The following is a 24059-nucleotide window of genomic DNA, read 5'->3' on the forward strand; positions in this document are numbered from 1 at the left end:
ATCCTACCCAGTGCCATTAGCTCTGCTGAAGTGCAGATTTTCAGGTTTCCTTCAAGGTTGGAGTTAGTCCCCAGAGAGGCACAGAACAATAGTAATGTGGTAACCATGATGGGAAGGTGACACCAAGTTGGCACACAGCTGTGTGCATACAGCTTGGCCACAGCTGCTGAGCTGCTTCCTTACCCTTCCTTTCTGCTGTCCCCTCCCCACCAACCCTTGTGGTTGAAGTTTCCATTGCTGATACCCCCGACCACCTCTCCCCACAGAAGGGACGGCCCTTCCCTTCCCAGCCAGTACATCTTTCAGCATGGTCATTAGGGCAGAGGGAGCTCCTACAGCTTTCACCAGCTCACTTTCTAACCCTAGTACTTTCACTCTCCAAAACTTGATCAGTTTTGAAAGATTTGATTGCCATCATGAACTTCATTGCTTTAAAAGACTGTCTGCTTCAACCAGATGAATATTCAAGTGGAGATGATGCTAAATTTTCTGGTAGGAAAAAACCCCTACAAAACTTTTCAATTTTTCCACACTGTCACTTGATATTCCCTATGAGTGGAATAAATGTTTTTCAAATACAGTGATTTAATGTGGAATAAGTTCCTCTTCTAAATTATCTCATGATTAAAACTAAGAACCTTACTTGATACGTATGAAAAGCAGTTCCTTTTACACAATACAGTTGTTATTATCTGAACCACTTACAAAAATATAGGGTGCATTAGAATCAAGTCCTCAAAATGGTCTTTACAGATCGTTGCCAAACTTAAATTGTATTGTAGCTGTTGACTGCTATATGTAAACATTTCCTACTTCTCTTGTTCAGTGTGTGCAAGTGTGAATTCCTCTTTAAATTAACCCATTAAAGCCTCAGTAGAAACTTTTACTATGAAAACAGCATAAGAAAACCTATATTTAAATGTAACCTCTTAGTTATTTTAGCAATTATTTTATTTCAGCAGGTTAATGAGCATTACAAGCACCTCTGAGAAATCAAGCATCCATGTTAGGGGTGGAACAGCTGACAGACAGAGAATAAAATAATCTACCTACATCTAATCTCTGAAAGTCATTTGAGGAATAAACCTGAGACTTTCAACTGCCAATTTTTTTCTATACTACTTAAATGAGATGTTGGGGGATATTAAACTAAACAGATCTTACCATGAATTCTAGGGCATTAGAGATGACTGCATGAGGATTATAGTTTTAAATCCTCTAATAGATGTCTGGAGTTTTCACAGCTTGTCTTTTAAACTTTTAAATTAAATTGGATAATCTGAAGATTATCCAAACCCATATTCAACTGTCCGCCTTCATATATTCTTTCATTGTATCACTTTCCAGAACTTTCCAGAACAAAACCAGATTTTAAAAATGCTTTGCAATTCTTTAATTACATGCCAGACATCTAAGACTTTATTATTTGAAATAAGAGGCAAATACCAATGCACACAGTTCCTTTCCTCTCATCCCTTATTCTAACACATCAGGAAAGAACTCGTAGCTTAAGGGTCTCAGAGGACCTCAGTGGTTGCAGCAGGATTCAAGAGTAGTGAAGAGCATCTTCTTGAGTGCTATGACAAAGACATTGTTGGCATTATTAACTTCCTTAAAATTCTATAAACATGTACTGTCCAAAAGCCAGAACTGTTCTTTAGGATGTATGTTAATGTTCCTACTGCAGAAGTCCCTCAAAATAAAACCAGTTTGCATGACTCACGGTAATTCAGATTATTTCTAAGCCTGACAGATCACAGATCCGACTACGTTAAGTTTTATTAGTGTCCTGTTTGTCCATATTTAAAGCATGAGAGCAGCATTAACATTAATTAGTAACATTAGAGATACCTGAGAAACTTTTGGCAAAATACAGTATCCCAGCCTATTATCTGGTCATTTTTATTCCACACAGATGAATCACAGATGGGCCTCTGGGCTACACTGAATTGGGGAGAACGAAAGAAACATCACTGTGAACTAGTAGAAAAAATGTTCTTGGCTCAGAACAAAGTTATTCTACTGGGAAAACTGTATTTCTTTAGTGAAAAAAAAAAAGAAAAAGCATCTTAATAAATGCTCTGACTACTATTACTGCAACATGTAGTATATAAGAATTAGTATAGAGACTGAAATATATTTACATAGCAGCACCTGTATATTACCTTCAGTATTAACTATTAGCTACAGAAGTGTCATGGTGTGTTTGGGGTTAATTCATGGTGTTTTGGTATGGGTTAATTCATAATTGCGAAAACAAGGCCCACATCACAAGAAGGACATAGTTTGGCAAGTTTTAAGTTAGTTTGCACTTGACATTTTCTAGTAGCCATTTATGCTCTCCCAAGAAGCTTCTTCAAAGGATTTAATGGGAAAAATGAAAAAGAGAAAATTAGGCAATAAACTTCATCTTAAAAGAATTCATTACAGTCTTCTGAGAATGTTGTTGCCAGCTCTTTATCCTGCACTGCTGCTCTAAGATTTGTTATGGCTTATAAAGCTTTTGGACATTTTTCTCCTTTATTTCATTGGGGAATAGAAAAGGAAAGTGCTCAACTGTTACAGTAGTCTTACTAAATGGTAAAAAATAAGTAATATTTGGATTTGCCTAAGAGAAAGTAAAATGGTTTGAGAAGCTGTATTTGAAGTTCATGTCTGTCTATTTCTCCTGTAACTTTTGCAGTCATCAGGCTTCTGTACTTCTAGACTCAGATCAGTTTTAGCCTCTGATACACTGCTGCACTTTCCCATATGCTCCATATACTCTTTTCATATATAGGACATGAGTTATCAGAGAGTTCATTAGCCTTTGCATGTCCTTTATAATCTCTGACTCTCATCCTGTGATGCTAGGAAGTCAACTTTGGCTACTATCTTATTAAATGCATCTTTTTGTCTATGTTTAAATTAGAGGGAAACCCAAGATGTTGCCTTTGAAAAATGGGAAGAGAGTCTCTAATTCCTGGTCTAATTAATGCAGAAGTAGTAGACCGTTCCCATCTTCATTTGTCACGTTATTAACTGTCTTGCAAAGAATGCCATGAGAATGTAAATCAAGAAACAAACTAGAGGTTGCCATTAGCCAAAAGATGCTGGCAATTATGTTAATTTTATGTTAAGTGAGTATTTAGTGAGTGAAGAAGTACATATTTTTCAGCTGCTAAACCAAAATCAACTAATTTGGCTGAGAGAGATAAGACAGCTTGATGAATTATACTAGTAGTGTTCTTTCCTGAAGATGTCTTACAGTATGAGTATTTCTGAGGTGTCTCATCTTCTACATCTCAAGAAATCGTTTTCAAATTATTCTAAAAGAAAAAGGTGGGTTTTTTGGGGGGGAGGGCATTCTAGCTTGAGTATTTTAATCAATTCAATTTTTCTGACACTCAATGACAAATATGTTTCTCTCACTGGACATTTTTGAAGAACTATATATATATTATGGTGAAACCTTTACGCAGTTTGGATTCTGCAACTGGTAAGAAGGATCAGGAGACAATTTTGTTCAACAAGCATTTTTATGTAACAATGAGGCAGCTGACAATCTCTCCAAAATAAAGCAGGGAGGACTGGTAAAATTCTGAACAATCTCTGCAGAAAGCAGAAAATAGGAAGGGGTAACAAAAACAGTGACAGTATATGTTATCTTGCTATCAGACTGAATAAAATAAAATTTTACCTTTTGGTGGGAGGTTGACTGTAACCTTACTCAACTGCTTCATTTGCAAGTGGAGTACAACCCTGATATTTCAGTAGCTGAGAATCACTGAGATAGATTTGTAAGTTCATGTAGTCATAAAGGAGAAATTTCTGGAAAGTGGTGTACATTTACGGGAGAGGAAACAGGCTTCTCTAAAAAGAAGGTTATAAAGATGTGAGTTTATTCCTGTTGTATTTAAATGAGGTGTTTATGAACTAGCCACTGTACTGCAGATTAAATAGAGTTTTATTATGGCATCTAAATCTAAGGATCAGTAACTGTCATGGTCAATGGCATAACACTGCTACTAATATGTCAGATTTAATATCAGAATAAACAACCAAATTGCAACACAAGGAGCCATTAGTGATATCGACTGTGCTGTAGAAAACCTCTGAATCTAATTCAGGAAGCTATTTAAAAACAATGCTATCCCTAGTACTGTACTGTACTATCCTATCCTATCCCTAGTACTATATGATACTATATTCTTGAAACTGCTAAAATTTTTGTAAAACGTTATTCAAATAAGACAACATATTTTAATACACCCCCCCCAAAAAAAGACATGACAGAACCGTTTCAAATAACATCAAATAACACACCAGCAAAGACAGTTTCCATGACGTTACCAGGAGCATCTTTCACCACACATGACTTTTCAGAAAAATTTACATCATTCCTGTGTCTTGGTGAAAAATTTTAGCTGTTATAGTAGATGTCCCCATTGAAGACTTGTGAGGGTCCAGACAGTTTCTGTCTTTCCCTCCAAAACCCATTCTTTTATTTCTGATCCAGAAAACAATCCGAATTATTAAATAAACCCAATTTGTTTCATTTCCTTAGATATATAAAGGTCTACTTGTTAGACTAGACCCCCTGTATTTTACTGGCTAGTAAACAACTCCTTCCTTCAACAAGGGGCAAGATCCTGCCTTCCCCCCTTTGGTGACTGACTGCCATGTTTCAGCTTGAAACTGTGTCAGTCTGAAACTTATCTGAAATATGTTTCACCATATATGAAATGGCACATGAAAACCTTAGGTGGTGCAAAGATCTAGGTGTATGTTTGTAGCTTGTTACTGGTGACTGTCTGAGATGCAGCAAGCAGCAATGATGGGTTTGGGGTGACTGATTCCCAGCGTCCTCCTCCAAAGAACACCTTAACACCATGCAAATAACCAGGGACAACCAGTCCATGTTGAGTGGTATCACAGCTATATTGCTATGGCAAGTTTTATGCGAGGTCACTGATGCTACTACAACACCTGTTTTATCTACAGCACGGATGTAGCTGAAGCCATTGGAAATGACATGAGCAATCTTTTGAATAAGTTCCTTCTCTGTAGCAACTAAGAGTGTTTTAACTGTTCCCTGAAATATGCAGATGAAGACTACATTACTGTACCTATCAGAAAGGGCTTATTTCAAGAGTGTATATATAGAGAGAGCTTTAAAATTTGCTGGGCAGAAACACTTAAAAATAAGACACGAGTCAGGTTTTTGTTCTGTAATTTAAATAATGACAGCATTTCCTTTAAAAGAAATGCAAAGTAACCTATGGGCAAAGGTCTGGCTTAACAGCAAAATGTTAAATTATCTTCCCATAATTTATTTCCTTCCCTTTTTTTTTTGTGATACTAGGAGTTAAGCAAATTATTCACCATTAATAATTTAGCCTATGAATTTATAGTTCTATAAAAGTACCTACAAAAAGATTATCTTATCTTCACATTTATTCATTACTTAATATTGTTTGAGGAACATGCTTACTTTATTATACTATATCTTGATTATACTTACGCAGAACAGGTGACTTTTTCTTGTGCAAAGAACAGCAGTGCAATATAGACTTTACATTCTATATAAGGTCTACTTAAGGCTGTGGATTAAAACACAGTTTAGTAGTGCAAAGATTTTATGTTGAGCCTTTGAACTGAGATAAATTTCATCCTACAAAGCTGTACAGCTTAAAACCTATCTGCATGGACAGGTCCAGACTTCTCTGAGAGAATAAAAGCCATCCAGACCTAAGGCAGCTCTGAGCCCCAACATGCAAAGGTGCATTAGTGCAGCACTTTTCTAGGGGCAATGGTCCTACTCTCCTTTTGGGGTTTATTATTTCAGGCGCAGTAGCACATACCATGAAATTCCTATCTAGGTCACACCCCAGAAGGTCTCACATCCCTTGCCCTTCCCAAACTTCTCCAGCAATCTGAGCAAACTCTCTCCAGGCTCTAGGAAACCTCTGGCACTTCTAGCATAAGTGGCCATTGCAGATCAGAAAAGGACATGGGCAACTTCAAAGTAGTACTGATGGGAGTGAAAACTAGGACAGCTGTTGAGGGAGAGGGTTGACTTGATCCCAGTGATCTTCCAAAACAAGGGACACAAGTCACTTCTCTTGTCTGTCTGACAATCTCTCTGAATCGGACCACAAACTTGGAGGCACAATCTCTTGGAGAGATTATCATTCATCTGACCAAAGATGAGAGTTTTAATTGCAATATTTTTGTCAGGCTATGAGTTGTTTTGTTCTGATTTTTTTTCCCCACTGCCTTCACTTTCCTAAGTGAAACAAGTGTCAGATAAAACTGAGGGTCTTTTCAATTGTCAAATGAGTGAATTTTGAATTAGATATAATTTCTTTATCTGTCCTTACAAGGAATGGCATGTAGATAATCTGCACCCTCAACCAAAATAATCTGGCCAGAATGGATATTTCTACAGCTGTTTCTGATCAAAACATGGGTGCGTATTCATATTATTTTTGAATGTTTCCTATCTGGAGCCACGGGCAGAGGTTGCTCATGTTAGGTAAAATAATGTAAAATTTAAAGACTTGTGCCTTGGCCTAGTAAAGACAATTTTTTGTCAATTTTGTCTTTCTATTATTTTAGGGGAGATCTATTCTGATTTTTTATTTTTCCTTCAAATATATTTGGAGGAAAATTATAACATGCTCTCACTTTCCAGTTCAGGTATGCCTTTGGCTTTCAATTTTCAGATTGTGTAACACTGTTTTATGATTTACAAGCCTTGAAGGTGCTCTCAGCTCTCTGATTTTGCTGTCTATGCCATTATAATTTTATAGGGCCAGCAACAGGTTTTATTGATGCCCTTGGTGATCTTGTCATGTTCAGTTCCTCTTTTTGATCCTTTAAAGCAGCTACATTTGAAATAAATTACTACTAGATATTACACAGAACAGGTGAAATAGTTCCTCTCCTCCTGTGGTAGGGAAAAATTGTCTAACTAAGACATGCCACCTTAATAAAATACAGAAGTTAGGAAAAGGTCACTCTAATTACTGAAGTTTAAGTTTTCATTTTATTGCATTACTTTTAAATAGTGTTATCACATGGTTTTGAATGTCAGATAAGACTTGTGCAAATACTCTGTTCAAAATGACACTAACTAAATTAAATGTCTTTACGATCTCCTTTTTTTTTTTTTTCCAGAGCCGATAGATGAATACTTTGGAAAGAACTGTAAAGCAATGGGATTATTTTCTCTGCAAGATTTTGTAGAGCAATTTATATGAAACAATTTTCTGAGACATTTTAAAGCATAAAGGAAAAGGACTTTATAATTTAGGAACTAGGAGACTCTTGCATTCTGTTACAGGCTGGTATGCGTGCTAAAAGAGCATAAGGGAAAAAAAAAGGTAGTTGACCTTCTGGAGCTGTTGAATGTCCACAGATTTGAAGACTAGTAATCAGTGGAGTTTTTTTACAGAGAATAGTGCAATTAGCAAGTGAAAGGGCAACCACCAGCTACAAAGTATGAGATAGGGGCTGAGAGATGAAGAATGACCTGAAGGGCGGGAGTGAAAAGTTAGTGGGAGGAGATGACTCCAGCAAATTTTTGGAAGAGCAGAGCTGGCTATACTCATGACTACTGAGATTACCATAGCATCTAATTTAGTTCAGCTTGTCTGAGGTCTACCTTCTTTGTCTCTGGAGCTGCCAGCTGGCCAATGCTGCAGCAGCTGAATCCTACAATATTCTGAAAAATGGGAAGAAGATACAGCATGGATGCTGAGAGGCAAATGGTATCAATGGATATTCTTGGCTTCTCTTCTTCATTTCAGTCCTCAAATGCAAGATAAAATTCACCTGGGCTACCGTCATTTCTGCCTCAGAAGTTATTGGGGTGGAACTGGCAATTCAAAGTGTTTATGGTGTCCCTTCAGATGGGAGGCCTACAGATGGGAAATGTTCCTTTCTGAATAGGGCTTGTAGGTAGAATTTCTCAGAGAAACAAGATAGGTCAAAACCTCAGAGGTCTGAAAGAAAAAAAATATTTACTTTTATGTTGGCTCTTGTTTTAACTAGAAGAGCTATGGAACATTTCCACCATTACCAGAAACGCTTCAAAGAGTAAGATATGGACAGATAGACAGATCTGAGGTCAGAGAGAGGCAATGTTAAATCCCAGAGGAGTTTCAACCAGGCTGATGCTATTATACAGGAGAAGGAGGAGAAGGAAAATTGTCCAGATGTTATATTTTTGTATGATAATTCATGTGTGACTCGTGCAGGGGAAAGCACATCTTTAATATTCAACTGCTACTGTAGCAGGAGGGCTCCTAATTTGACAATATCCATAGGCATTCTCCCTGAGATTACAGTACTGAATGTTAATGCTGGTGCTTAGAAATGGAGTAGTAGGCAGTTACTTTGAAGTAAATTAGTGGATGAATTTACTGCATGCTAGCTATTTTCTTCTCATTATCAGTCAAAGTAGGCTAAGCTACCCTGCACTCAGATTATCTGTCTACACTGCAAAATGAAGGAGAGCCACAGAGCAAACCCAAGCTGTGGAGCCCTGACTGCCACACTGCTAATATATATAATGAGGTGCTAACCTCATGATCATGAGAAGTAGTAGATAGATGTCAAAGATGTGTAGTAGAAGAATACTTTTAGATTATTCATAATCTATTTACAGCTCTGCATTATCTTCTAGGATCCAAATTTAAGAGCTTAGCAAAGTACCTTACAGTATCAGAGACCTAATTCTAAACTGGTATTTGATTCGACAATTTCTTTGATTAACATTAACTTCCTATCAGATTACATCAATGTCAAGCAGCATACCCAAACTGAGTGCCAATGATGACAATGCCTATGTCCTTCACAGAATTTTTTAACAAGCCTGTCAAAACCCCCTTTTCAATGACGGTAAATGTTCTCAAAGAGATGAGACATTCATCCTGTGGCATGAAACAAACCCTCTAAGTGATAAACCTCTGCACTTGTATGGAAACATGGACATTGAAGCTAGTTTTGAAAGTGTAAGATGTTTTTGGTAGGATGAATTATATTGTAGGTAATTTCTGTTATTCAGCTAGAAGTGCTGAAGCATCAAACTGCCAGGCTTGTTCTATGGAAAAGAAAGTATCTTATTTAGTAGTAAAAAATGTTACCTCTTGGAAAAATTGCCATTGTCCCTGCTGGTACTTCAAAGGATTTTGAACTTTTGCCTCCTATTATTCAGCATCTATTTGCAGAGAGATGCCATGCAAGAAAAAAGCAGTTCCCATTTCTATACCTGACCTAAGTCATGTAAGCAATGTCATTTATCTCCTACTTTTTGTGAAGTTTTTCTACATTCTCTCCTTTGCACACTTGAAAGTAATTACTTGGCTAGATGTAAGCTGGTCTTACCTCCCACCAGTCCAAGGCAGTGAATGTCACAATGAATCCAGAAAAATGTCTCCTGACCAGTTTTTATTTTCACCGCACACCCCAGTGAAGAAACAGAGGAACTCCAGCCAGGGAACAATAAAAAGATCCTTTCACTGACACCAGGGAAATAACACAGCTAGAGATGGACATTCTACCTCTTCTTCTCGAGGAAACCATCTTTTGAGAAAAGACTCCAGGCCCCTGGGGTTGATTTCCAGGATGTCTCTTTAGTTGTAGAGTGATGGCAGCTACTTTTGCAAGAAGGAAGGCAGATCTGAAAGGTATTTCACTTTTTGCTGCTCTTATTGGAAGTACCTGAAGAACACGAGGGTGAGGCAGAGAAATAAATGGAGCCTACAGAGATTAGCTGCAGGGACAATGGTCAGTTCTGAAATTGGTAATAGCTGTTATAGATTACCTGTATTATGTTGATTGTTTCCAAGTGGATACTTAAGTATTTTTGAAATTATATCATTTAATTTGGAGTGGTTGGTGGAGATGGAAAACAGACAAGGAGCACATTTCCTTTACTTCCCTGCCACTTTCTCAAGAACAACTCTTGCCTGATCTCAGTGTTTCTGGGCTCAAATATCCTATTAAGAAACTCTCAAATTATTTCTGTTTACCAGAATTATGCTTTTACAAAATCATGTTTAATTATGTGTAGCTAATTCTTTATAAATACATTTTAAAACCCAAAGAAATACTCCACTTTCAGTAATAAAGTACAGACTATGACATCAGTTCCCTATACAGCAAGTTGACATAACAGAAATGGGTGTAGGTCTTCAGAAAGGATGTGAAGACAAACCTAAGCATTGCATCCAAACCCACTACACTTAGTGGGAAGATCAAACCTCTGCTCTATTCTACCTCAGTAATGAGTCTCAAGTTGCAGCCGAAATGAGAATGTAGATTCAGATCTGACTGTGACGTATAACACTTCCTGTCACGTTGTCTACTTTTTGTTTTTTCTCTTCATAGCTGGTCATCTAGATAGCCAGCTTTTCCTTCTTACCTCACCTGCGTCAGCCACCAAAGCCTAAGTATGTTTAAATAACAGATTAAAGAACTTCCTTGAAACATTAGCAATTCCCTTCTATCTTTTTTTATAAAATCCTTCATTTCTCTAGTGCTATTATTTCTATTACTACACACTCATGTAAAACAGGATTTTTCATTCATTGTCTCCTTCAGCTTTATTTCACACCTCAAATCATACTCCATTTCACCTGGGTGAGAATTATATACTGAATGCCTTTACCTCCAGTTTCCCAGAAGGCTAAAAATATTTTATATCAGTGTTTTTCAAGCCAGTGAACAACTGCGTTTTATGGAAATTATTTCAGGAAAGCAGAAAACACCTCAACTTAAAGAAGAAGAAATGCTCCCTGATTACAACTGCGATTCAATAATTTCTTTTTGTTTCTGATATGACCCTCCTGCTTTACAGAAAATATTGTGAACAGTTAGGAGGCACAGAGCTGTTTTGTCACCATTTTATTAATCAGCCATATTGTTGTAACACCTAGAGCAGAGATTGGTGTTGCATTGTGGTAGGTGTTGTACAAGTGATCATTTCTGACTGGCAGCAGATGAGCTACCACAGCAAGCACAGCTGTGGCAGAAGCAGCCGCTCCTATGCAAATAACACTAATAAAAATGGAAATAAGACAGGTGGAAGGTCAGTTTCTTAGTAAGATTGTTCCAGAGTGCTCTTCAAAAACCCATCTATCTTTACAAATATGGCCTTGCATTCATCTTTGATGACAAATAAGAATTGCATAGTATGGGAACAACAAAAACTGAATGTAACTGATGACAGACTAGCAGTGAAATAGGAGGCTACTCCCATATTGCCCATTTAGAGAATGTAATTGCAGGTCGGTACAAATTGTAACTTGATATACGTATCCAGACCTTCCATTGAAGGTAATCCCTCTGGGCCACTGAAATATGCCTGGCCAGTAAGATGTGACAATTAGAAGCTTTAAAGATACTGGATTCTGTGTCTACTTTGCCCTTCAAACTGCTGCACTCATGTAACCATGTTAACTGCTCTTCCCTCATTCAACATTACTCTGAGATTTGCACAGTAAAGCTGATCAATAGACGTGGTCAGCTGCACAACAGTTTTACATCAGGAAATCCGTGTCTCTGCAGAGAAGTTCAATTTTTCTTTGGCAGAAAGAATAGAATGTGGGTTTTTTTTCTCTTTAGTTCCGATTTGCTCTTTTGCTTAATAAAATATTCTATTTTGCAAAGACAGTAACATAAGCAGAGAAGAGGAAGCAAAAGAACCATATTCCCAACCTACTAATATAATCCTATGATGTTAAAAAATGAAGTATTCAATCCCAGGGGTGTACAATGTATAACAAAAGCATAGAATGGATGACAAATAGCATCTTCAGAAATGATTGTCTGAGGCTTAAAATCAAGTAGCACAGGAAAACAGAAATATAACCTACCCACAATCACTCCTTCAGGGTTGTCATGGTTTAACCCCAGCCAGCAACTAAGCACCACGCAGCCGCTCACTCACTTCCCCCCCTCCCAGTGGGATGGGGGAGAGCATTGGAAAGGAAAAGGTAAAACTCGTGGGTTGAGATAAGAACAGTCTAATAGAACAGAAAAGAAGAAACTAATAATGATAATGATAACAATAATAAAATGACAATAATAAAAAAAAGGATTGGAATATACAAAACATGTGATGCACAGTACAATTGCTCACCACTTGCCAACTGACACCCAGTTAGTTCCTGAGCAGCCACTCCCCCCCCCCTCCCCCCCCTCCCCCCAGTTTATATACTAGACGTGAGGTCACACGGTATGGAATATCCCGTTGGCCAGTTCTGGTCAGCTGCCCTGGCTGTGTCCCCTCCCAACTTCTTGTGCCCCTCCAGCCTTCTTGCTAGCTGGGCATGAGAAATTGAGAAATCCTTGACTTAGTCTAAACACTACTTCGCAACAACTGAAAACATCAGTGTGTTATCAACATTCTTCTCATACTAAATCCAAAACATAACACTATACCAGCTATTAGAAAGACAATTAACTTTATCCCAGCTGAAACCAGGACAAGGGTATCCCAAGGCCTTTCCCTGTGCCCAGTCTTTAAGTTAGCAGAGGAGCTGAAGGCGGGCATCAGTGATAGATGTGATTGCTTTATGCTTCCTGATGACAATCTTCAACTGTACCATAGGTATTTATGGGACAGATATTATCAGGACTATGTTTACTCTTTCAACTTCTAGATATGATAATTGCTTTTAATCGTTCTTGTCAGGTTACCATATTTATAAAGAGTGAGGAGAATACAAATTGTTAGTTCCTAGGTATTTAAAACTTCTCTTATTCCATAACAAAAATCAAATTTTATTCACTGACCTCTGCTATTTTTTTCTTTGTATATGTCTTTATTCTGAAAAAGTCCATTGAATCCTATGATCAAGCATTTGACATTAACAGGCAGAATACAGATATTGTTCTGTTACCAAGCTTCATTTCTCATTTGGTAGGATCCAACTGTAGCAGTCAGAGGAGACTTAAAACTCTATTTTCAACCACATACATGACTGCAAATGAGGCAAATGTGAAGTGTTGTGGGTTTAGATCTGTAGGAACAGAACTGGTTTGATAACTGATTTTACTTGGACCTCTCAGGTGGTTATCATGCCTTTCAGTCACTGCCAATATTGAAACAAGTATCCTAGACATGAAAGGTCGTATCACGGACCCTTTGAGCTGCCGAGTTCTTGCAGCTCCTTTAATCTCCATGAATGCCTAAAAAAAATTTCAGAATGTGAGTATTTAATTACAGCAAAGAAACCAGCACTAGGACATGGGGTTATGTGGGAGACAGCTGGGTGGACTTTGATTTTGTAGTGCTACAAACCTGCTTAAAAATTCAGCTCAGAAAGTGCAAAGACTAAACCTCCTACCTGTGTCATGGTTTCATCTATGTGGTTACATGACTATGTTGCTAGTTCACCTGCCAGCTCAGCAATTCAAAGGAATAAGAAGTGGTTTCCTTGCAGAGTTCTGACTGCACTTGGGGTATTTTAAATGAGCGTAGTGTAAACAATATTTCTTGCTTTCTTTCATGTTGTGTTTCTTCCATTTTTTCTTTTCACACCACAGGGTACAGTGCATTGTTTTCTTCTGTGTTTTAGGAGTCTTCTTTCCCTTCACTCTTATTTATCTCTTATGCTGCAGTCTTTTCTCTGTTGTGTGCCTATCTCCATTTTCTCTCTCTCACAGTCCTTGTTCAGCCTCCTCCAGAGCATTGCCTGATTAGAATGGCTGGGAAAGCGCCATTTTTAGCTGGATCCAAACATCCATTCAAAAAAGTTAAGCTTATTTACAGGACTGAGCTGTGGAGGCAGTAGCAAAGGAAACAGAACGTCTCTGGCAATGAATCCATTATAGGAGATGGACACTGCAACACCCTTCAGCTGATATTTTTGCTGTAATTCCTTGCCTGCAGAGTTATTCCAGCTGCTGAATGCTCTGCCTGAAGTCCTCCATCTCCTCACCTTGAATTAACGAATAAAGAAGCCAGCAGCCTGGCTGAGGCAGACAGTCAGCTCCAGTCCAACTGCCCTAATTCAGTGTGGTGAGGTAGGAATGCACCCAGTTTCCAGACATTCACCAAAATCAGATTGCATCGTCTTTTGTACTATCTACAGAACTGACTTGGAGAGTACCAGAAAATAGTTCATGTTTCTCTTGCTAACCAACCATTTTAAAGGCTTTTAATTTCCTATTTCACAGAAGTTCAACATGTTAACTTTTAGAAACTAAACAAATGGAAAAGTGTATCTTCAAAAAGTCACATTAGCTATGTGTTTTTCCACTTCAAAAATCAGTGCACTGGGTTCACAGATTACTGCCTTACAACACTAAACAAAGAAAAGTTTACAATTTTCTGGATTAAACCCTTCACTGCAGTTCAAGCAACCACATCCCTGTACAAAGCACTTAGAGGAAATAATATCAAAACGCTCTTATCTCTGAAAAGGGGAAAAAGCCCTCCTTAAAAGCTGTAAATGTCAGGGGAGTAATTGCTTCCTGAAGTGAGTAACCCTGGAAATTCATGTAAGATGCCAGTAGTGGAAAACTTAAGGAATGGAAAGTAGGATGGCCTAAAAGTAAGGCCAAGCCAGTTTAAGATGCATCTGTATTGCCTCCTAAGTTCAGCTGGGGAGCTGGCCAGGAAGCTGCTGCACCGGGAAATAACGATGAGGTCCATAAAGGGGATGGAAAAGGTATAGATGAGTGTTGCTGTAGGTGTTACAGACTTCCAAAGGACCTTGCTGGTGGGCCTCACAGCGAGAAAGTGACAGTTTTGCCAGAGTGATGAGGGACAGTTAGTGCACAAGAGGATGCACTGGGTAAGAAGGCTGACTGCATGGATAAAGGCATTATACAAAGCATATGATAACTTCACAGTGAATGATAATATTCAAATTAACTTCAACATCTCCTCGTAGAAGCAGTGGTCTCAGTGATTTCCTTGTATTCTCTCCACCTGGCACTGAAAGGGTAATGAAACTTCACAAATACAGTATTACAAACGTCTCTTTACCCATATCTGTCTTTTTTCCACGCATTGGGCAGGCAATCACTTATTTGTGTGCACATCGGCCTATGTGACAAGGTGAACATAACCCTTCCTTTAGGTAACTCCAATATCACCACTTTCTAGTCAAGAATGACATGTGCAGCAAGTGTCCTGCTGCAAACACGACACTAATCAATGTCCCATGTGCTTATGGTTTTCAGTATTCTCTGAAAATACCTAATAAAATCATCAGTTATAAAATGAAATCTTACCTATAACTTTTCCTAGGAATAGTGCCTTTGGGGAATTGAACTGAATGTCAGATGCTGTTGGCAGGCTGTAACTTGTTGGAGGATAGTGATCAAGCTGGGGAAAGAGAAAAGAAATTATGAATATTTTGAACTGATCTGCCTTCTTACAGTGCTACTGAATCAGGTCTACTTTATGGAGCTTGTGCCACCACTTTAAACTCTGTCTGATATGCTCTGCTTTCATTTTGATAAAGAGAAAATAACAGTTAATGCCCGCCCTTCCATATGTGCCATCTCCACAGTTCCCAAGGTCTGGAAAATACCTCTACTGGACATCTGTTTGTTCTGGTTGCTGTAGAATTACTTCAGCTTTTGCTTGTGTGCTTCAATATAATTGCTAAAAAATAACAACAGCATCAGCATCAACAATAAAACAGCTTATTATTTTAATAGAAAATTTCCATTTGGGACCCATGTTACTGCTAAAGCTAGATTTATATAGCTGAGAATTTGAGACTAAAACGCAGGTGTTGGGCATTCTCCTTTTCTCTCAGAAAGTCATAAATGAATAAGACATACTTTTTTTGCACTTCATGTTTATTATTTTCTTGTTGAAATGTTGTTCAATTTAATTGTGATGACACCTAGTGAGACCTAAAAAATAAATTCAAGAGTAATCAACTTAGCTAAATAGTTTAATCTATAGGAAATTCATATTTTACCCAATATGACACACCAATCACATTACATTAACATATTTTTTCCCTGGTTTTTAACTATTTAACAGAAAAATGTGAAGAGAGAGGAATAAAATAAATTCCCTATGCTTAGTAATAGCACTATTAAGATAGTTCAATACAGCTCAATAGTTTTGATGTTCACATTTCATAAAGGTAATTGAGGTGAATTTTTATCTTTGTTGTTATTTATTTTCTTGGCTTTACGTGTTTATTACACAGGCTTCAAGAGGGCAGAACAACAATTGTTTATTTTATTCTGGCCTTACCTTGGCACAAATCAGAACAGAAATTCATATATGTGATTTAAGACTTTACAGGGTATAATAGACTGCAGAAGTAATTCTGGAGAAACCGCAACACTAAAGGGCATACAATTTTTTCACATATCTTTTTGCCATATTTCTGATTTCAAAATATGATTATATTGGATTAGTTTGCTTTAATGATACTGCAAATGTTCAATTCAGTGGTTAAAAGTAAATGAATGGCAGATACCATAGAACTGAAGGGCTGAATCCCCTGATACCCCGGAATACTGTGAGCTCACGTACTTGGAAAGCCTACTGATGTCATACCCATGAATCTGCAGAGGCAATCATCTCAAAAAAACTATAATAACTGGAAAAGAGGGGTCCTGTCTTTCTTATACTGCCCCATAAAACCCCAAGAAGAGAAATGTATATACTTAATAGACAGAGAGGGAAAATGTTCTCCGCAGATGACAAAAGACATCTAGCAAATACTTATGTTCAGAAATGATTTTTAATTGATCATAACTAGTTTTCACACTGATTATTTAAAATTTGGCCATGAATGTTTATTAGCATGACTGCTGGCTATTTCCCAATTTTAAACTGTAGACTTTTGAGCTAAATATATGGAAAAACATAGTTCCCTTTTCCTACTCAGAAACTAAGAACTTTCAGTTTGTTCAGAGTATCTTGAACAGCTTTTCTCAGATTTTTAATAAACAGCAGAAATACATATTTTACCTGAAATTAGAGTTATATAATTTCAGCTAAAAAAGTTATTTTTGAAAGGGTGTAGTGAAGTGAATACAAAGAGTTAAAATACACACCAGATCTCAACCTTAACCACAGCAGGTCCTACAAAGTACAAACTCCAGTTAAGTGCTTGCTGCTGGTTTCCCTGGTGGAACAGAAATCAGTGTTCCAGCATCCAACATCTCAAGTGTCAGACCTGTTGTCAATGGACGCTGCAGGCATATCAGGTGAAAAAGATACTACCTTCTTATTTCAGAAGACAAATAGGAATGGCTCAGAGCTGTCATGGTGTTTACCAGTATGGTTATTAAACTAAAGGTATAGACTTTAGAGAGGCATATCAGCAAAAGATTGGTGAAAAGACTGATCCACAAACCCCTGATTCTCCAGCCTCTCATATGTCAAGAATTTAACCTCATCTAACTTCTTCGCCTGCAGTGGAATTATTTCTGATACATTCTGATTGCACAGGATTCATCTTCTAGGTTCTCCTTTTGCATGTATGACTTAAAATATTCTGACATAACTCTGATAAAATAATCTGGTGTACTACCATGTACATTGGTATTTGTCGACATCATCGACATTAAAGTTCTTCCTTTTCCAAAATCAATTTGGAGCAATGTTTAAATATTTCTTTTTATTGTGATTTGGAATCTGAGCAGTGGGGTTGATCAGATCATCATTAATCTGATAAGATACTAATAAATCATAAAAATCATCATCAATCTATCATTTCATTTATCAATGTATTGTGGGTATGCTAGAGCTATAGCCATGGTCTGGGTGTCCACTATCAGAGTAACTATTAGGAAAAAGTAATAAAAAGGTCATCCCTGCCTAATGTACAGGCTGCCTCTACCTGAGAATTCTAATTGTGTCTGCAGGACATACCTGAAAATGAAAAGTCAATTTAAACGATGAATCACTGTGAGCATTTACATGCACAAATACAGAATATCAAATCCTGCCAGCTGTGGTGGGGTGAAACTCCCTTTGTCTTCAGTTAGTGTTCAGGATGTGGAAAAGCTGGTCCATAATGGATTCCCCTGGCAAATCCCTACACAAGCACAGCAGGGAGGCAGAGGCAGACCCATATGCATACCCGCACACTGGAGTCCTCCAGTGGGACTTCTGTGGCAAAGCTCAAAGAGAGAGGCTGCAGCACGGCACGCCGGTGGTGAAACCATGCAGCCTTCTGGTGCAGCCAAAAAGGAGTCAAAGATACGAGCAGGCGTGCCCCTCTTCCCTCCACCTCGGAACTGTTTAGTTAGCGGTGATCTTGGCCAGATTGAAAAAAATAAATAAACCCTTCCAGTGACCTCATCTCCCCTTGGCACTTCAGTGTGGCAGAGCATACATACCATCATGGTGCAGAGGCAAAAGATCCTGTCACGCGCGGGAGCCAGGGATGGCAACAAAGAGACTAACGCTGTGTTACATTGCAGGCTCTAACACATACAGCCAGTTTACTGCTTAGGTTTATTAGTTTAAACTGAGCTCTTGTACTGAATCGATAACTGAATCAATCTACCTGCATAGATTTTCCAGACCTCACTGAAGTCAAGGAAAGATTTCAGAATGGGTTCAGCTATTAATTGTTTAAGGGTTTAACGACTCTGAAGTTTTGGGTTGTTTCAATTCCTGGTTGAAATAAATCTCCATTTAAAAATGGTTGATACTGATTTCCTGGCCTTGCCATCAGCAGGGGCAAGCATTTCTGCTCAGCGATAGAGCCAGCTCCTGCTCCACTGCCAGCTCTGGCATCTCTTCCCCATGGGGGATGCCTGCATTGCTTTCCATGGCCAGCTTTGAGCTACGCCCTTCTCTAATCCTGGCACCTGAAATGGAATGGTGCACCACCAGACAACAGTGAAGGAATAGTGAGATTTCTGTGCACCCACTTTTATTGCTTGTCTTTGTTCGAAACTAGCATTATCTAATAAAAGAAAACTTTTTTTTTTAGAGACGCTTCACCTAGGATTTCTTCTTAGGTCAGCGAGTAAAGGACCAAGCCGAATTCCTTCCAAAGTTGTGCGTGACTGCCATCCAGTGGGTGCTCAAGTGTAAGCAGCTAGAACTGAGCAGCCTGCAGCCTTTGTATGAAATACAAGGCTATCAATTCAATGTAAGACACATAATGAAAAAAGAATTACTACTGTCAAATGATATTTGAAAAAAGATATTACATTATTTAATGAAAATTAAATAGAACCTCTGCATACACAGAGGTTGATGTCATGAATTTGTATTAAATTACAGTTTTTAAATTATATTTAAGATTTTTCATTACATCTACTTTTCTTTAAAAACTCATTAATTTCGTTTGAGCTTAATATAAACACACAGTGTGGCTTTGAGTGTTACACAGATGAAAGCGGATGGCAGTTTCTGAGGAACTTGCAGTTTCAGTTCTCAAGTCACGCCACGCCAGGGCAGACTGTCTTTATCTGAAGTTGCTGGGATTTAAGCAGAAGTTCAAGAAAATGCTATTTCTTTTAAATTACTGTTCGCTTAGATAATAAAACTAATCTTGACGGGAGTGCTGAGATTAACAGACATATCAATGTTGGCAAACATAATGCCTACATCACCTTAGTAGTCTTGGGAAAAAAATATAAAAAGATATATATGTAAGGTATATATACATAAGCACACATTATATTAACCTTGTGGATATATCTACAGCTGTATCATTGTCAATCCAGCCTGTGTGTGTGTACTGCTACAAAGCTAAGGTTTTTCTTTATGCTGAAGATAATTTATAAAAAAAAATTTTCAAAATTATATGGAATAATAATGCTGTAAGGCTTAATCTCACACCATTTGAAGTCAATACGCCTTTGCTATTGACTTCAGTAATAACAGGATAAAGAAGGGGCTGTGTTATCATCATGACCAATATAGTATTTCTCTTCTGCTTTATTATGATTTATCACCCGTATTAAATACTTCTCTAGACATGGACAAGGGCTTTTTGTGCTAAGTGCTATAACATTGCATAACAAAAAGACAGTTCCTGCTCAAAAATGTCTACAAGGTTAGAATAGACTAGGTGTGAGAGCCCAAGCAAATGACAAGTTGGTGTGCAGGTTTTTAGATGGAGCTCCTCCCAGTGCAGGAGAAAGCAGGAAGTTGACTATGAAAATCAAATAGGAGATATTATGACTTCTTATTGGTGAAATATAGATGATTTCTATAGATATATATCTCTATAAAGATATATCTATCTATATATAGATGATAGAGACTGCAAGAATCAGAGGTTCCCCTGCCCTCCTGCCACCAGGCAGGAGGGACCTAAGAGATGGAGGGGAATGGATACAGGTCCCTGCTCGGGGAGGCAGGCGAATCCGCTCCCAGTCTCCCTCACCTTCCCAGTTGCCCCTACTCAACAGGTATGGGGCTCTGGAACTTGAGGACCAGGCCAGTGAAGATCAGGGTGTAGATGAAGCCCTATCTAGGGAGGTGCCTAAGCCCAGTCGGGCATCCCCACGCATTCTCACATCCTCTGAAAAAAGAAAAAGGAGGGTAATTGTTGTAGGCGACTCCCTCTTAAGGGGGACAGAGGGCCCGATATGCAGACCTGACCCATCCCACCGGGAAGTCTGCTGCCTCCCTGGGGCCCGGGTAAAAGACATTACCAGGAAACTCCCTGGTCTGGTTCAGACCTCTGATTATTACCCATTGCTGGTTGTGCAGGTTGGCAGTGATGAGATTGCAGAGAGGAATCCAAAGGCAATCAAAAGGGATTTCAGGGCACTGGGACGATTAGTAGAAAGATCGGGAGCACAGGTAGTGTTTTCCTCAATCCCTTCAGTGGCAGGGAAATACACTGAAAGGAACAGGAAAACACACCTGGTCAATACGTGGCTCAGAGGCTGGTGCCATAGGTGGAATTTTGGGTTTTTTGATCATGGGGAGGCTTACACAGCACCGGGCTTGCTAGCGACAGATGGTGTCCACCTGTCTCAAAGGGGTAAGAGAATCCTTGCTCATGAGATGGCAGGGCTCATAGAAAGGGCTTTAAACTAGGTTCGAAGGGGGTAAGGGATAAAACTAGGTGCACCAGAGATGAGACTGGGGGCAGCGTGCCGATGTTAGGGGTGGATTCGATGACCCAGCTCAAATGCATCTATGCCAATGCACGCAGCATGGGCAATAAACAGCAGGAGCTGGAAGCCATTGTGCAGCAGGATAGATATGACTTAGTCGCCATCACGGAAACATGGTGGGATGACTCCCATGACTGGAGTGCTGCAATGGATGGCTACAAGCTATTCAGAAGGGATAGGCAAGGTAGAAGAGGTGGTGGGGTGGCTCTTTATGTTAGGGAATGTTTTGACTGTTCAGAGCTACACGATTCTGATGACAAGGTGGAGTGCTTATGGGTGAGGATGAGAGGGAAAGCCAATAAGACAGATACTGTGCTGGGAGTCTGTTATAGACCGCCTGACCAGGTTGAAGAGACGGATGAATCGTTCTACAAGCGGCTGGCAGTAGTCTCAGAATCGTGTGCCCTTGTCCTTGTGGGGGACTTTAACTTTCCAGACATCTGCTGGAAATACAACACAGCAGTGAGTAAACAATCTAGGAGGTTCCTGGAGTGTGTGGAAGATAACTTCTGGTTATCTTGACACAGCTGGTGGGTGAGCCAACCAGGGGAGGAGCCTTGCTAGATCTGTTGTTTACGAACAGGGAAGGACTGGTGGGAGGTGTGATGGTTGGAGGCCGTCTTGGCCTTAGTGACCATGAAATGATAGGATTTTCAATTCTTGGTGAGGCAAAGAAGGTGGTCAGCAAAACCACCACTATGGACTTCCAGAGGGCTAACTTTGGCCTCTTCAAGGCACTGGTTGAGAGAGTCCCCTGGGAGACGGTCCTGAAGGGCAAAGGGGTCCAGGAGGGATGGACATTCTTTAAAAAGGAAATCTTAATGGCTCAGGACCAGGCTATTCCCATGTGCCGCAAGTCGAACTGCCGAGGAAAACGACCGGCCTGGCTGAATGGGGAGCTTTTGCTAGGACTTAAGAAAAAAAGGAGAGTTTATCATCTCTGGAGGAAAGGGTGGGCAACTTGGGAGGAGTACAGGGATCTTGTTAGATCATACAGAGAGAAAATTAGAAAGGCAAAAGCTCAGCTAGAACTAAATCTGGCCACTATCGTAAGGGACAACAAAAAATGTTTTTACAAATATGTTAACAGTAAAAAGAATCCCAAGGAGAATATCTATCCTTTAATGGATACAGAAGGGAACATAGCAACCAGTGATGAGGAAAAGGCCGAGGTACTTAATGCCTTCTTTGCCTCAGTCTTTAATAGTGAGTCCAGTCATCCTCAGGGTACTCCACCCCATGAGCTGGAAGGTAAGGATGAAGAGCATAACATACCCCCCTTAATCCAGGAGGAATTAGTTAGGGACCTGCTCGCCACCTGGACCCTCACAAATCTATGGGACCTGATGGGATCCATCCAAGAGTACTGAGGGAACTGGCAGAGGTGCTTGCCAAGCCACTCTCTATCCTCTATCAGCATTCCTGGTCAACAGGGGAGGTCCCAAAGGACTGAAGGCTTGCCAATGTGACTCCCATTTATAAGAAGGGTCGGAGGGAGGATCCGGGGAACTACAGGCCTGTCAGCCTGACCTCGGTACCGGGAAAGATTATGGAACGGTTTGTTTTGAAAGCACTCACATGGCAAGTCCAGGATAAGAGGGGGATCAGGCCCAGTCAGCATGGGTTTACGAAAAGCAGGTCCTGCTTGACAAACCTGATCTCCTTCTATGACCAGGTGACCCGCCTAGTGGATGAGGGAAAGGCTGACGATGTTAATTTTCCTAGACTTCAGCAAGGCCTTTGACACTGTCTCTCATGGCATACTCCTTGAGAAGCTGGCGTCTTGTGGCCTGGATAAGTACACTATTCACTGGGTGAAAAACTGGCTGGATGGCCGAGCCCAGAGGGTCGTGGTGAATGGGGTGAAATCCAGTTGGCGGCGGGTCACAAGTGGGGTTCCCCAGGGCTCGGTGTTGGGCCCTGTTCTGTTTAATATCTTTATTGATGATTTGGATGAGGGGATCGAGTGCACCCTCAGCAAGTTTGCAGACGACACCAAGTTGGGAGGCAGGGTCGATCTGCTTGAGGGTAGGGAGGCTCTACAAAGAGATCTGGACAGGCTGGATCGATGGGCTGAGGCCAATCGTATGAAGTTTAACAAGGCCAAGTGCCGGGTCCTGCACTTCGGTCACGGCAACCCCATGCAGCGCTACAGGCTTGGGGAAGAGTGGCTGGAAAGCTGCCCGGCAGAGAAAGACCTGGGCGTGCTGGTTGACAGCCGGCTGAGTATGAGCCAGCAGTGTGCCCAGGTGGCCAAGAAGGCCAACGGCATCCTGGCCTGTATCAGGAACAGTGTGGCCAGCAGGAACAGGGAGGTGGTTGTTCCCCTGTACTGGGCACTGGTGAGGCCGCACCTCGAGTACTGTGTTCAGTTTTGGACCCCTCACTACAGGACAGACATTGAGCTGCTAGAGCGTGTCCAGAGAAGGGCAACCAAGTTGGTGAGGGGCCTTGAGCACAAGTCTTATGAGGAGCGGCTGAGGGATCTGGGGTTGTTCAGTCTAGAAAAGAGGAGGCTGAGGGGAGACCTTATCGCTCTCTACAACTACCTGAAAGGGGGTTGTAGTGAGGTGGGTGTTGGTCTCTTCTGTCAGGTGTCTGGAGATAGGACAAGAGGAAATGGCCTCAAGTTGAGGCAAGGGAGATTTAGGTTAGATATTAGGAAAAATTTTTTTACTGAGAGGGTTGTCAAACATTGGAATGGGCTGCCCAGGGAAGTGGTTGATTCACCATCCCTGGAGGTATTCAAAAAGCGAGTGGACAGGGTACTCCAGGGCATGGTTTAAGGGGCATGGTTAATGGTTGGACTTGATGATCTTGAAGGTCTTTTCCAACCAAAATGATTCTATGATTCTATGATTATTCCCCTGCTGAAAGGTTAGGAAAAAACTTACAAACAATGTTTTTAATATTGTTATATTTGAAAATATTTTCTTTTTTTTTAACACAACAGAAAAGGAGGAGATTCAGGTGGCAATTGTGTAATT

The 24059-nt window shown here is 39.8% G+C and overlaps 1 protein-coding gene across 3 annotated transcripts in view; it reads right to left on the reverse strand.

The window, feature by feature from the left end:
- The window catches only part of CNTNAP2 (contactin associated protein 2), a 1249274-nt gene that overhangs the window by 61219 nt on the left and 1163996 nt on the right, over nucleotides 1–24059 (reverse strand). For all 3 annotated transcript variants that reach the window (XM_052795237.1, XM_052795244.1, XM_052795253.1), the window contains one exon: nucleotides 15235–15328. In XM_052795237.1, coding sequence (XP_052651197.1) covers nucleotides 15235–15328 — 94 coding nt within the window. The remainder of the gene's footprint in view (nucleotides 1–15234; nucleotides 15329–24059) is intronic.

This window comes from Harpia harpyja, chromosome 1 (assembly GCF_026419915.1).
Source record: "Harpia harpyja isolate bHarHar1 chromosome 1, bHarHar1 primary haplotype, whole genome shotgun sequence".
Taxonomy (NCBI): Eukaryota; Metazoa; Chordata; class Aves; order Accipitriformes; family Accipitridae; genus Harpia; species Harpia harpyja.